The 12,796-nt window shown below is 40.4% G+C and overlaps 1 protein-coding gene across 4 annotated transcripts in view; it reads right to left on the reverse strand.

The window, feature by feature from the left end:
• The window catches only part of LOC120929093 (PHD finger protein 11-like), a 71,162-nt gene that overhangs the window by 31,507 nt on the left and 26,859 nt on the right, over window positions 1-12,796 (reverse strand). For 2 of the 4 annotated variants that reach the window (XM_040340299.1, XM_040340301.1), the window contains exons 4-6: window positions 7,527-7,570; window positions 829-924; window positions 202-303 (exon numbers count right to left, since the gene is read on the reverse strand). In XM_040340299.1, the coding sequence (XP_040196233.1) occupies window positions 202-303; window positions 829-924; window positions 7,527-7,570 (242 nt within the window). The remainder of the gene's footprint in view (window positions 1-201; window positions 304-828; window positions 925-7,526; window positions 7,571-12,796) is intronic. The other 2 variants (XM_040340300.1, XM_040340302.1) reach the window with 2 other exon arrangements.

Consider the following 12,796-nt stretch of genomic DNA (forward strand, 5'->3'; position numbering starts at 1 on the left):
CACGACCGCGCAATTGTCTGTTAAAGCGACGCAGTCCCGAACTGTAAAAACACCTTGGGTCTTTAGGCTGCATATTGGTCCGGGGCTTAAGCGGTTAAAACTGACAGAACTCTTTCTGTATAGTGTACATGTACTGTATATTAACACTTGGCAAGGCCAAAGCAACACATTTTATGGGCAGCCAGAAAAATCTAATCTCACCAGAAGTGGGTACACTATCTCCATCTGTGTGTGTTGTTTCCTCCACAAGCATGTGTCCAATTTTCTGGTCATTAGGAGAAGCTGTCTCATCCAATGGCTGTTCTGTATCCATTAAAACCATTAAAAATATAAAGTGTCAATGAAGCGATTTGAATACTTTTCAACACAAAATGCATCTGTTATTCCTTCTTACTTGCTGCCACCATTCCGTTCATATTAAAATGATGCACAGTATATGTGCATCAAAAAATCTAAAAGAGGAGGACACTGTGAACTTTAAAGTCCACAGTATCCTCCTCTTTTATTATTTGGTGTAACTAATTAGGATGTGGTGCTTGATATACTGACCCTTCTGTCTACTGGGGAGATATGTGTATACAGTACATGTATATTAACCGCTTGCCACCCTGCCGCCTTTAAAAAGCTCTATTTGTGGGGAAAAAAGGACGTAAATTTTGTTTGGGTGCAACATCGCACGACCGTGTAATTGTCAGTTAAATCACAGTGCCGAATCGCAAAAAGTGCTCTGGTCAAGAAGGGGGTAAATTCTTCTGGGGCTGAAGTGGTTAACAACCAGCAAGGTGAAAGCAACACATTTTTTGTGCATCCAGAAAAATCTGAGCTCACCAAAAGGGAGTATAGTGTCTTCATCTGTGTGTGTTATATTCTCCACAAGCATAATTCCATCGTCCGGGAGGTCACCAGGAGCAACTGGCTCATTATCTATTATTATCATAAAAAAAATGTAAGCATCAAAAGGAGCTGATGATACCTTTCAACACAAAATTCATTTTGTTATGTCTTCTCATTTAGCTATATTAAAGTGGAACTAGTGTACACTGCATCTGAGCAACGCAAAGCAAATATGTGATTAAATCAATTTTTAATATTCAAAGCAAACCCCCCCCCCCCCCCATTCATCCATATCTCCATTCTTTATTTTGCTGAGAAATCACTTTGAAAAACACCTCCTAGCATTTCTGGTTGTGGCCACCTTAAGTAAGGGCAGATCTGCCCTTGGTTCAGGCATACAAGCAGGAGGGTGTGCTTAGCTGAGTAGCCCCCTCCTCCCCTCCAGAAGACTCCTATCTACTTACTAATGCTAGCAGCATACGGATTAAAAATAGTCAATGTTGATTGAGAGAGTGAAGTTCCGCTTTAATGTTTACATTTTTATCATGTAAACTCATTATTAGAATTGTCATTAAAAAATTCTTATTAGGCCAAGCATTACGTATTTGGTCACATTGGATTCAACATTGTACATTTCAGTGGTGTGTTTTTTTTTTTTTTTTTTTTTTTTTTTTGATGCAAGCACAAATAACATCATCATACAATATACTATTCAAAAATCTTTTTTGTATAATCCTACAAAATATATAATTACAATCCCTTTTATAGGTGCGCCATCTTATTCCACATTGCAGATGAGAGGATGGGAAAGTACCAAATAACCTATTTTGAACTGTTAGTTATTTCAATATAGAGAAGAAAAGTAAAACAAAGAAAAATAGGGAAATAATTGGGTGAGAAGAAGAAAAAGTATAAATGATAGAGGAGAGGATGGGACCATGGGTCTCACATTTTATCAAATTTAATTTGTGTGTCATGGAATATACACATGAGTTCATCATTAATCATAATCCAGTTGTATTTGTGTTTGACAGTCAATAGACACAACCAACTGTTTCCCACTCTTTGCGATCTTGATTCTAGCTGCTAGGATTATTTACTGTATGACACTGATATTTTTAGGTATGTAGGGATTTCACTGTAATTTTTGTGAAATAGTGCTTCTTTTAGTGACCTAGAAACATTTATCCCAACGTGACAGAACAAACTAAATTGACGATTCTGATCCAGAATCAAGTTATTTTAGGACATTGTCACCATATTTGTAACATGGTACCTGCTTAGCCATAATTTCTAAAGTATAGAGATGATATTTGTGGGCACGTTTTAGCTAATGCTAGTGTTTTAGAATTAGATTTCACAAAAGTTGTATTAATAGGTATGTTAGATAACTCATGGGGTGTTTCTTGCCACTCTGATAAGAGTCTGAGGCCGCATACACACGGTCGGACAAAACCGATGAGAATGGACCGAGGTTCAGTTTCATCGGTCCAAACCGACCGTGTGTATAGCCCATCGGTCTGTTGTCCTTCGGTCCAAAATGTTAAAACATGCTTCAAAATCGAACCGATGGCCCGCTGCCCGATCGGTCCAAACTGATGGTTAGTACAGAAAGCATCGGTTTAAACCCGCGCATGCTTAGAATCAAGTCGGGGCATGCTTGGAAGCATTGAACTTCGTTTTATTCAGCACGTTGTGTGTTTGACGTCACCGCGTTCTGACCCGATCGTTTTTTGGAATGATGGTGTGTACGCACTTCAGACCATCAGGCCACTTCAGCGCTGAATCGATGGAAATGGCCCGTCGGACCATTCTCATCGGTTTGGAACGACCGTGTGTACGCGGCCTGAGAAGTCTTGTTCCTATTCTTTCATATAGTATATGGGAGTTTACAACTTGGTTTGGTTAAATTATTGTATATTATTGAAATAGGACCTCATGCAGAATTCCTAGTTTTGCAAGATAATTAAAATATTGTTGAAGTTAAGGAGGGATGACATGTGTTAAGATAGAATGTAAGTTGATTGCAACAAAACATTTAAATTGGGAGCAATTGAAATATGTCTTTGTAGTTGTCTAAAGTGTGTGTGTATCATTTCCAGATAAAAAGTCCCCTATTCATCGTTTTTCATGACGAGAAAAAATGGTCATTAAAAACGTCCGTGTGTAGGCTTCAGAGCATTTTTCTCGACGTGAAAAATGGCCATTAAAAATTTAGAACATGCTCTATTTTTTCTCATCGTTTTTCACATCGTTGTTTTTCACGTCGTGAAAAACGGTCGTGTGTAGGCTTTAACAACGGGGGAAAAAACGCGTATGATCAGCAGTAGGTTATGAGAAGGGAAATTTGAATAATCAGCCCAAAGGATTTTGCCAATCTAATGAAACTTCTCCTTTATAGTGCCGTCGTACGTGTTGTAAGTCACCACACTTTGCTCTAGCATTTTTTTTTCACAATCGTGTGTATGCAAGGCAGGCTCGACAAGAATCACGTCGAGAAAAATGTTGTTTTTTCCATGACATTTAAAACGGTCGTGTGTACGCGGCATTAGTCCTTTATTTTCCCACCACCAAAAATGGTGTGAAGATTGGCTAGGAGGGAGTTCGGGATCGTTCAATTTAGGAGCTAAAAGAATGTGCTAAGAGTAAAGATGTCTGTTCCATACAGCAAGTCAGTATGGTAAGGTAGGTTGCATAATAGGGGAACACGGCCTTATAGGAATCCATGCAATGGTTCCAATAGACCATGAAGTGCAGGATACATGTTCCATAATAATCCATTGGGGTAAAGGTGCCCTTGTAATGGTCTATCTGTGCAGCTTGATAATAAATTATAAGACTGGAAACTCCTAGGCCTTCTTTGTGTTTAGATGTGTACAATGTTGATTTGGTAATTCTAGGTCTCTCTTTACCCCATATAATGATACATTTTATTCTGAGTCATTAGCATCTTTCCTCTGGGGACTGCCTAAAGGAGTTGTAAAAGTTTGTTTTTTATTTTCTAAATAGGTTCATTTAAGCTAGTGCATTGTTGGTTCCATTACCTTTTTCTTCGATTTCCCTTCTAAATGTTTTTTTTTCTTTGTCTGAATTTCTCACTTCCTGTTCCTCCTCAGTAAGCTTAACATCTCCCCGCAGGGATGTAGTCCCAAGGGAGGGGACAAGCACGCTGACTAACCCCCTGCCAGAACGGCTCGGATGATTGGGGCTAGCTTACTGAGGAGGAACAGGAAGTGAGAAATTCAGACAAAGAAAAAAAACATTTAGAAGGGAAATCGAAGGAAAGGGTAAGTGAACCAACAATAAAAGGAACAAATTTAGAAAAAAAAAACGTTTACAACCACTTTAAGGGATAGTTCTGAAGAAGTATAGAATCCTAGGAAGAATGTTCATTTTACCCTAATGTGTACATTGTTGAACATTATTTGTGATGTGATATACATCATGATATACATCATGTGATATAGGTTTTAGTACCAATAATATAACATAGCAGATAATATAAGCAGATTAACATGTAATTTAACAGGCATCTGGAATTGTTATTTTGTTGTTTCTAATGTTGCTAGGAGCTCTAGGTTATATCAAATGCCCAAAATTACTTCCATTTTATATAACACACAACACTGATAACAAAGCAAAATGATACCCATTAATGGTTAATGTTTGGTAATTCCTGGACAAACTAGCTCTACTAATTATTGTATAATGGAGTTTGGCTAAGTGCCTGGGCTCATACCATTATTTCAGAAGTCAGTAACAAGACAGACCCATCCTCATGCTGCAAACAGCCCTGGAATATCGAATGTAAGCTGGGAGCACCCTGTACCATGGCCATGTTTTTGTAAGGCAGTGTATAGGCTCAGGGTAAGGCCCCTTGTGCAGACTGTATGTCTGCATTTTTATCCATTCCTATGTGGATGAAAACAGGACATACATTGGTCCCTATGTAATTGCAGGTGTCAGCGGCTGACCATCCGGTGACACCCGTAATCACCCGCCTCTGCAAAGCTCCGATTTTTCGGACGGAAGAAAATTTTTCTTCCGTCTGGCAGATTGGATCGGGTGAACACGGACATATGGTCCGTGTTCATCTGATCCCCCCATAGGGGAGAGCGGAGGAAAGACAGGGCGGTCCCTGCACAGTGTGTGGGGACCGCCCTGTCAGCCGACGGCTCAGCTGGGATTTTACAGAGGATCCCCGCTGAGCTTTACGGACACACGGAGGCGGATCATTACTGATCCGCCCCGTGTGAAAGGGCCCTAAGAGGTAATGCCCCAGGTACTCCTGTAACCTAAGCAGCTCATAGCAGGTGTGGGCTAGATGACCAGAGGTAACCAAGGTCACAGTAGGCGGGCAGCAGAAACAGAGATCAATGTTCTCCCTGCTGCAAAAAGCGGGAGGGAGAGGCAATATTGGCAGGAACTGGGAATAATGGCATCGAGCAACCTAAGTATTTGAGGTAGGTTCTGATGCTTGGCCAGACCAATCTACTTACTAAGTAAATCTTTAAAGACAAGGCAAGCGCTACAGCAATGCCCTAGACCTGGAAAGTGCTCCACAGCTACTTTTTTCCAGAACACAGTCTCAAAAGCACCCTATGTGGAACCCAGTGCCCGCAAAGTCACTGAGAGGCTGTACCTGCAACCTTCACACCAGCAGAGTCTGGATGTGGTACTCTTTAGGCTGAGGACAACCACCCCAAACAGCTGCAACTGAAGAGGCAAAGCTCCAACAGTGACGTAGAGAAGAGTCTTAAAGAGGAACTGCCGCCTGCTTACATCATTTGTAATAAAAACATCTTTGCCATTCTCAAGCTTCCCTCCAACCACTTTGCATATTATTTTATATATACTGTGATTCTTTACTTGCCAAATAGGTTGCAGAAATCTCCCTCCACTGAGTCTGACTGCAACCATTTTAACCGTGGGCAGCTGAAGCTGCTACTTGTTCACTTCCTGGATTTACACAGACACACAGAGGCACACCTCCAGCCCTGCAGCTCTTATTGGCCCTCTTATAACTCACCCCCCTCAATTCCTGGCAAACTCTCACAAGAGTGAGAGAGAGTGCTGTGCATGATGTCATAAGCCTAGGCTAATGACCAGGCAAGAAACAGAAAGTGGGCTGTATAAGGTATTTACTGGCAGAAAATAAATGTTTTACTATCCAAAGCATTTTTTCAGACAATAATATGTATCACTGTAACTCCAAACTAAACAAACTTAAAACATACTGTAAATATCATATACAGCACTGCATTAAATATCGCCATACAAATATGCGTGTATAAAAGTGACAAAAATAGTTTATCCAAAAACAACTCATATGTTACCCAAAATAGCTCATATGTTGCACACAAATACATTGTTAAAAATAATTCAAACCATGACTAAAAAAGTATAAATAGTCCCAAATGAAGAAAAACATAAATCCTTGTAGTGCAAAATCATGCTTCTTCAATTAAAGTGTTTTCCAAGTGAAAAGACACAATCCTCCACCTTCCCCTAGACTAGAGGGTGAACGCTCACCTCCAGAAATTGCCCCTTAACACAAAGGTCAATTTAGCATGTTGGCAGGCACCAGAACACAGAAAACATTTTCAATCTGATCCAGTTTGTATATGCAGTGAATCAGAGGAACCACAAGACCCAACTTCACAACCACATTACTTGATGAAATTTACCATAAAGGATATCCATATCCTAAGCTCAAAAGTAAGAGAAGCAAATCATAGTGCTCAACACTAAAAAACACTTTATTAAAACTATAAAAAATAAAACCAAACAGGCTCTTCTGAATGGCCCCAGCCAGTATGAGATTCAATGTTCTTCAGGAGGTGTATGAACAAATACAACTGTGCTAAGATAGAGATCCTTCCAGTCCTCATGCAGTCAGCTCAATCCAGGATCATTGTATCTTTGCCTTATATATTTTGTCACGAATGACATCATCAGGGGCATGGGCACATCATGCGTAATGAAGCATGTAGAGCAGAGCTACAGCAATCCTGGATTGAGCTGACTGCATGTGAACTGGAAGGATCCCTGTTTTAACACAGTTGTATTTGTTCATATTGTTCATACTCCTCCCAGACAGCACTGAATCTCATACTGGCTGGAGTCATTCAGAAGCACCTGTTTGGCTTTATTTTACATGCAAGTGTATTTATATTGGTTTAATAAAGTGTTTTACAGAATGCAGTATACTTAATTAATCCCATAACGAAATTGGTAAAAAAAAGTTTTTAAATGGTGAGCAGTATGGTTTTCTTCTCTTCGTTTTGAGCTTGAGAGATTAATATCCTTTGTGGTCCATTCCGTCAAGAATTGTGGTCTTGTAGTGCCTCTGACTGCATATTCAAGCTGCAACAGATTGAACATGTTCCCTAAATTCTTGTGGCTGCCAACATGCTAAATTGACCTTTGTGGCGAGGGTCAATTTCTGGAGGTGATCCTTCACCTTTTAGGGGAAGGTGGAGAATTGTGTCTTTTCACGTGGAGCGCATTTTCATTGAAGAAGAATGATTTTGCACTCCTGGGCCTTACGTCTTTCTTCACGTGGAACTATTTATATTTTTGTACACATTCTTACGCTTTTAGGTGACTCAAGGTTGCTAGCTATAGTTAGGAATACATAGGGACCGTTGTGAAAATGTTCTCTTTACAACAAACCTAAAACATAAACTTACTTTGTACAACTTCGATATCTCCTAAATGATCAGGACAAAAGGCACTGTAAAGAGAGCAAAAACATTTGAATAACAAATCAATTTTATAACTGGAAGTTTAAAATAAGAAAAACATGTAGCAGAAGAAATGACAATAAATAATGCCGAGTCTGAACACCATCCAGCAATGTAAAGATTTCTGATTAAAAAATGAAAGCACTAGCTTTGGTCCTCCCCCGTGGCAAATAGAAAAAAGCTAATTGATATACTTAGCAGATAAAGGGGGGGGGGGGGGGTGGTAATGGATAAAACATACTACCACTCCCAACTCCAGGGGATGTTGGACGATCAAAATACGTATCAATTTCTAAAGAGTGGCCCCACAAAACAATATAGAGTGGATTTACGCAATCTGGTTGATTATGGTTACTATATGAGAGTGATAACTAAGAAGGAGAAGTTATATCTATGTCCAAGCTTCAATAGGACACCAACAATATATACAGTCCCTAAAATACATAAACATTCAACACTACCACCAGCCAATCGTCAATGGTATCAATTCGGTCACTGCTAGGATCGGACAGTATTTAGATCATGTCATGCAGAGTAGTGTGATCACCACTAAGGCGTTCCTAAAAGATACTACAAGCTTTATACAAAAGCTAAAGGAAATAACATTCCCTACCGGATCCGAAGTGTTTTTAGTAACAGCGGATGTTTCTTCGCTATATACCAACATTCAGCACGATGACGCCCTACTTGCCCTGAATTGGGCACTCAGTAAAAGGGATGACCTACCATACATCCAAAATAAATTCCTCAAAATGGCATTAGATTACTGCCTTACGCACAACTACTTCTGGTATGCGGGGCAGTTCTATAGCCAAAAGACTGGCGTGGCAATGGGTGCAAAGTTTTCACCCAGCCTCGCCAATCTTTTCATGAGTGAATGGGAAGATAGGTGGATCCATAACAATAGGAAACGAGAACTGATCTTCTACCAACGATATATAGATGATCTATTCATGATATGGCAGGGCTCTGAAGAATCCCTCGTGGCGCATTCAGTTTGGCTTAATAGCAATAAGAATAACATCAAATTGGAATTTACCTGGGACCAACATGAAATACACTATTTGGATGTCATCTGTATACTAAGGCATATTTCAAGGCCACGGATAGAAACAGTTATATCCCGGTACAGAGTGGACATCATCCACTATGGCTTCGGAATATACCTAAAGGCCAGTTTATGCGCATTAGATGCAATTGCACTCAGGATGATGACTATTGGGCCCAAGCCTTATTGATCAAACAACGGTTTGTGGAGAAGGGGTATAACAAGGTGCATCTGGATAAACGTATAAAACAAGTGGGGGAAAGCTCACAGGCAGTACTATTGGAACCCAGAGAACGTCTGCCTAACCAAATACATGAATGGGGCTTAATTTCCAGTTACCACGAACAGTATCGTGAGATAGAGTCTATATTTAAAAACCACTGGAATATACTCACAATGGACAAAGTACTTAAGCCAGTGTTACCAGATGCCCCACCCTTTATCTACAGGAAAACAGTGACATTTGGAGATCAAATAGTCCAGAAAGTTCTGGACCCTCCGAAGAAAGTTCAGATGTTTTGGAATAAAGTAGGGTTCACGGCATGCAGAAGATGTAAATCGTGTCGCCAAGTGACAACCCACCTGAGAGGTCTAACTAGTTTCACACCCACTGCAAATGGCAGAGTATTTGAGATCAAAGCGTGTATTGCGTACGCTACAACACACGTGGTTTATGCTCTTGAATGGCTGTGTGGTTTGATGTACATTGGACGAACAAAAAGAACATTGTCCAAAAGAGTATCTGAGCACATCTATAACATAACCATCGGTTACAAAGAGCACAGCGTTTCGCTACATTTCCAGGAGAAACACGATAAGAACCCCATAGGATTGAAGTTTTGGGGTATTGACCGAATTGGCCCCAATTAGAGGGGGGCTAATATGGTCCGTGGAATCTCAAAACGCGAAACCCAATGGCTATATTTGACCAATACCTTGAGTCCTAATGGCCTGAATATAGATGTAGATTTAAATTGTTTTATTAGTAATTATTAATGGAATTATTGGATAAGGAGGTTATAACATCTTATTGAATACAGGTTTTCTTTACTGGCCCAGTACGTTTCTTGGGTGGATGATGACTGGTCTCCCACCTGAGAGTGGGGGGTCAGAGATGAAGGTTCACCAGTGGGACGTATAATGGGTTAGGTGTCAAGTGTCAGTGGCAGTCGATTACAATCGACCAAAAATTGAATCAGTGATTATTCTAACTTAGATATCATGATTCTTGAATTTTGAATGAATTGATTTAATTTAAAAAATATTTTAATTTACTTTAATATTTTAATTTGAAATTTAACGCACAATATACTTTTGCGATAGAGGGTATATACAAGTTTTGATACGATTTTCACTGTAATTATGATGATATAACATGTGAGTCGCAGGATAGGTAGCATTTAATTAATATATTGACTACCTACTATATATATATATATATATAGCTGTTGAATGCATTAATATATACTTTTCTTTCTATATATATGTATATTTTTATACATAAATTTTGTCTTACTTATATATATACACTAGCTGAATACCCGGCGTTGCCCGGTCTTCCTATCTTAACCTTTTGGGGAGGAAAATCATAGTAATATAAATATACCCATCTTTTATATAAGGGTGTAGGTAATGGTTAATTTAACTGTCATATATTTTTATTTGGCATATAAGTAATATGTGTACCAGGTATTATTGAAATATCTCCAGGCGTACAGAAGTTATGTGGGAACATACATTTCCCATTGATTTGCATGGGACTTTAAACAAAAACCCCGACCCTCACAAATGGGGGTAGTTAAGGGATAAATTAACTATCCTATAGTTTAAGTGGACATATAAGTAACATGTGACCAAGTGTTATCGAAATATGTACAGCCGTTTGGAAGTTATGAAGTAACATGTATTTCCCATAGAGTTGAATGGGACTTTAAAGAAAAACCCCGACCATGGCAAATGGGGGTGGGTAAGGGTTAAACCACCTATCCTATGTTTGTTGCTGACATATAAGTAACATGTGTGCCAAGTTTCATGTTAATATCTTTAGCCGTTTGGACGTGATGCTGGAACATACATACACACACACGTTGAGTTTTATATATATAGATATGCATTTTCTTAATAGAATTATTCTATAATTATACTTCAATGTTTGTGGCAGAGTTAAATGATACACACTGTATATGGACTAAAACTGTGATGGCATACTCTATAGCTGCACATTTTGCACAGAAGTTAGTGCCGATTTCTGTGATTATGTAAAAGGTTTGAGGATATATGCATTTGCTCATATCAGTAAAGTCCTAAATCTGTGGGTTAATAGTCCTGTATTTTTCACACAGGGTCATTGGGATTGCCTGAGGTAAGCTCTTTCGTTATAGAGCTAAACCACAACACTATGGCGGGTCACCCGCATGTGCGAACATGCGGGGAAGCCCTGTCAACGTGAGGCTAATCCATATGACGTAGCAACTGACGTGTGCTAAAGCACAAGGGACAGCTTGCTCGTCTAGTAGGACGGCGCAGCAGCTGATTGGGCGCAAGCTCATGGAGCGGCATGCGCACACCCTATCAAGTTAGTGAGAGGGCGGGAACACCCGGACAATCCCCTATTTAAGAGACCAGATGGAACATGTAGCCACGCCCTCTGAAGATGTGAGCCAATCACAAAACGCGTCAGGGCGTGGCTACACAACGATTTTACTTGCACGGAGGTTAGCATCTACCCGGGACTCATGGAGGAGACAATTCGGTGAATATAAGCCTTATCTCTGAGTGAGCAGATGCAACATCCTAAGTGACAAGCTCTTATTCTTTCATATCGAGTAAGCATATGTGGGTAGCAGGGGTTGTATTTCTTAATAAAGGGTTTTACACCATATGCAGTCTCCTTTGCTTCCCTGCATGTCCGCTGTGCTGCACGTATACACCCAATGACTTATACCAACATACACCTGGAGTAGAGCTGCTGAGACGGGTCGTATGGGTTAGATTCATACGCTGGTAATATCTACAATCTGGTGAGTACAACACCATGAGGGGAGTTGGACAGAGTGAAATTTGTATTACCTGATGTGATTAGAGATTGCACCCTGAGAATTCCACCAGAATTGTGTGAATTATCATTCAAGGAGTCAAATTGGACTTTATCTTTTGAATAGGACTCTGGGAGGCTGGAATAATTGGATGGGAATTACCTATATGGTTCATTCACATTGTCAATTTACACCCATGTTTTTTTTATTCCATTTGTGCAGATTATGGCCCGGATTCACGTAGCACTTACGCCGCGTAAGTGTAAATATGCACCGTCGTATCTGTGCGCCGTGCCCACAAATCTAGATACGCCTGAAAATAGGCTTCCTACGACCAACGTAACTTTCCTACACCGGCGTATCGTAGGCGCATATTTACGCTGGGTGCATTTACCGCTCCCATTGATTTTGTATTCAAATATGCAAATGAGGGAGATACGGCGATTCACAAACGTACGTGCCCCCGGCGCAGGCTACGCGCGGTGCGCGTAAGTTCAACGTCCAGCCTAAAGTTATTCCACATAAAGCAGGTGTAACTCAGCACCAGACGTGCACAGGTCAGCTGGACAGCAGCTGCAGCAGCACCGTTACGGACGAGCTGAGCAACCACACTTGCAGGACAACACCTGTATGCCAACATGCCAGGCAGGGCCGCCATCAGGAATTATGGGGCCCCTTACACAACTTCAGGCATGGGCCTGGGGGGGTGCTGCCGCGAATTGAGAAAGACGAAATAAAGAAAAATATATATATATAAAAAAGGAACTAAAAAGAATAAAAAAATAAATTTAAAAATATCAAAAATATTTTTGTTTTTTTATAAAAAAAAAAGGGGACTTGCCATCTGGGGTCCTGTGCTCACACACACCACATCCACTTCACATTGGTTTAGCCCAAGTCCACCATGCAGCACTTGGGAGCAGCAACGCCACGCCCCAATGGTGTTGCTGTCCATTCATACCACATTCACACGGTCGTGGGGATAACCTCTCCCCGACGACCCAAGGTGACACACATTGCTGGCAGGCATGTCACCCACATTCACACACCAGTCACACTGTAGCCTGCACTACTGACCGTGTGCAGTCACTACAAAAATAAAAAAGCTCATAACCCGAGCAAACAAAAACAAA

Source organism: Rana temporaria, chromosome 2, assembly GCF_905171775.1.
Source record: "Rana temporaria chromosome 2, aRanTem1.1, whole genome shotgun sequence".
Lineage (NCBI taxonomy): Eukaryota > Metazoa > Chordata > Amphibia > Anura > Ranidae > Rana > Rana temporaria.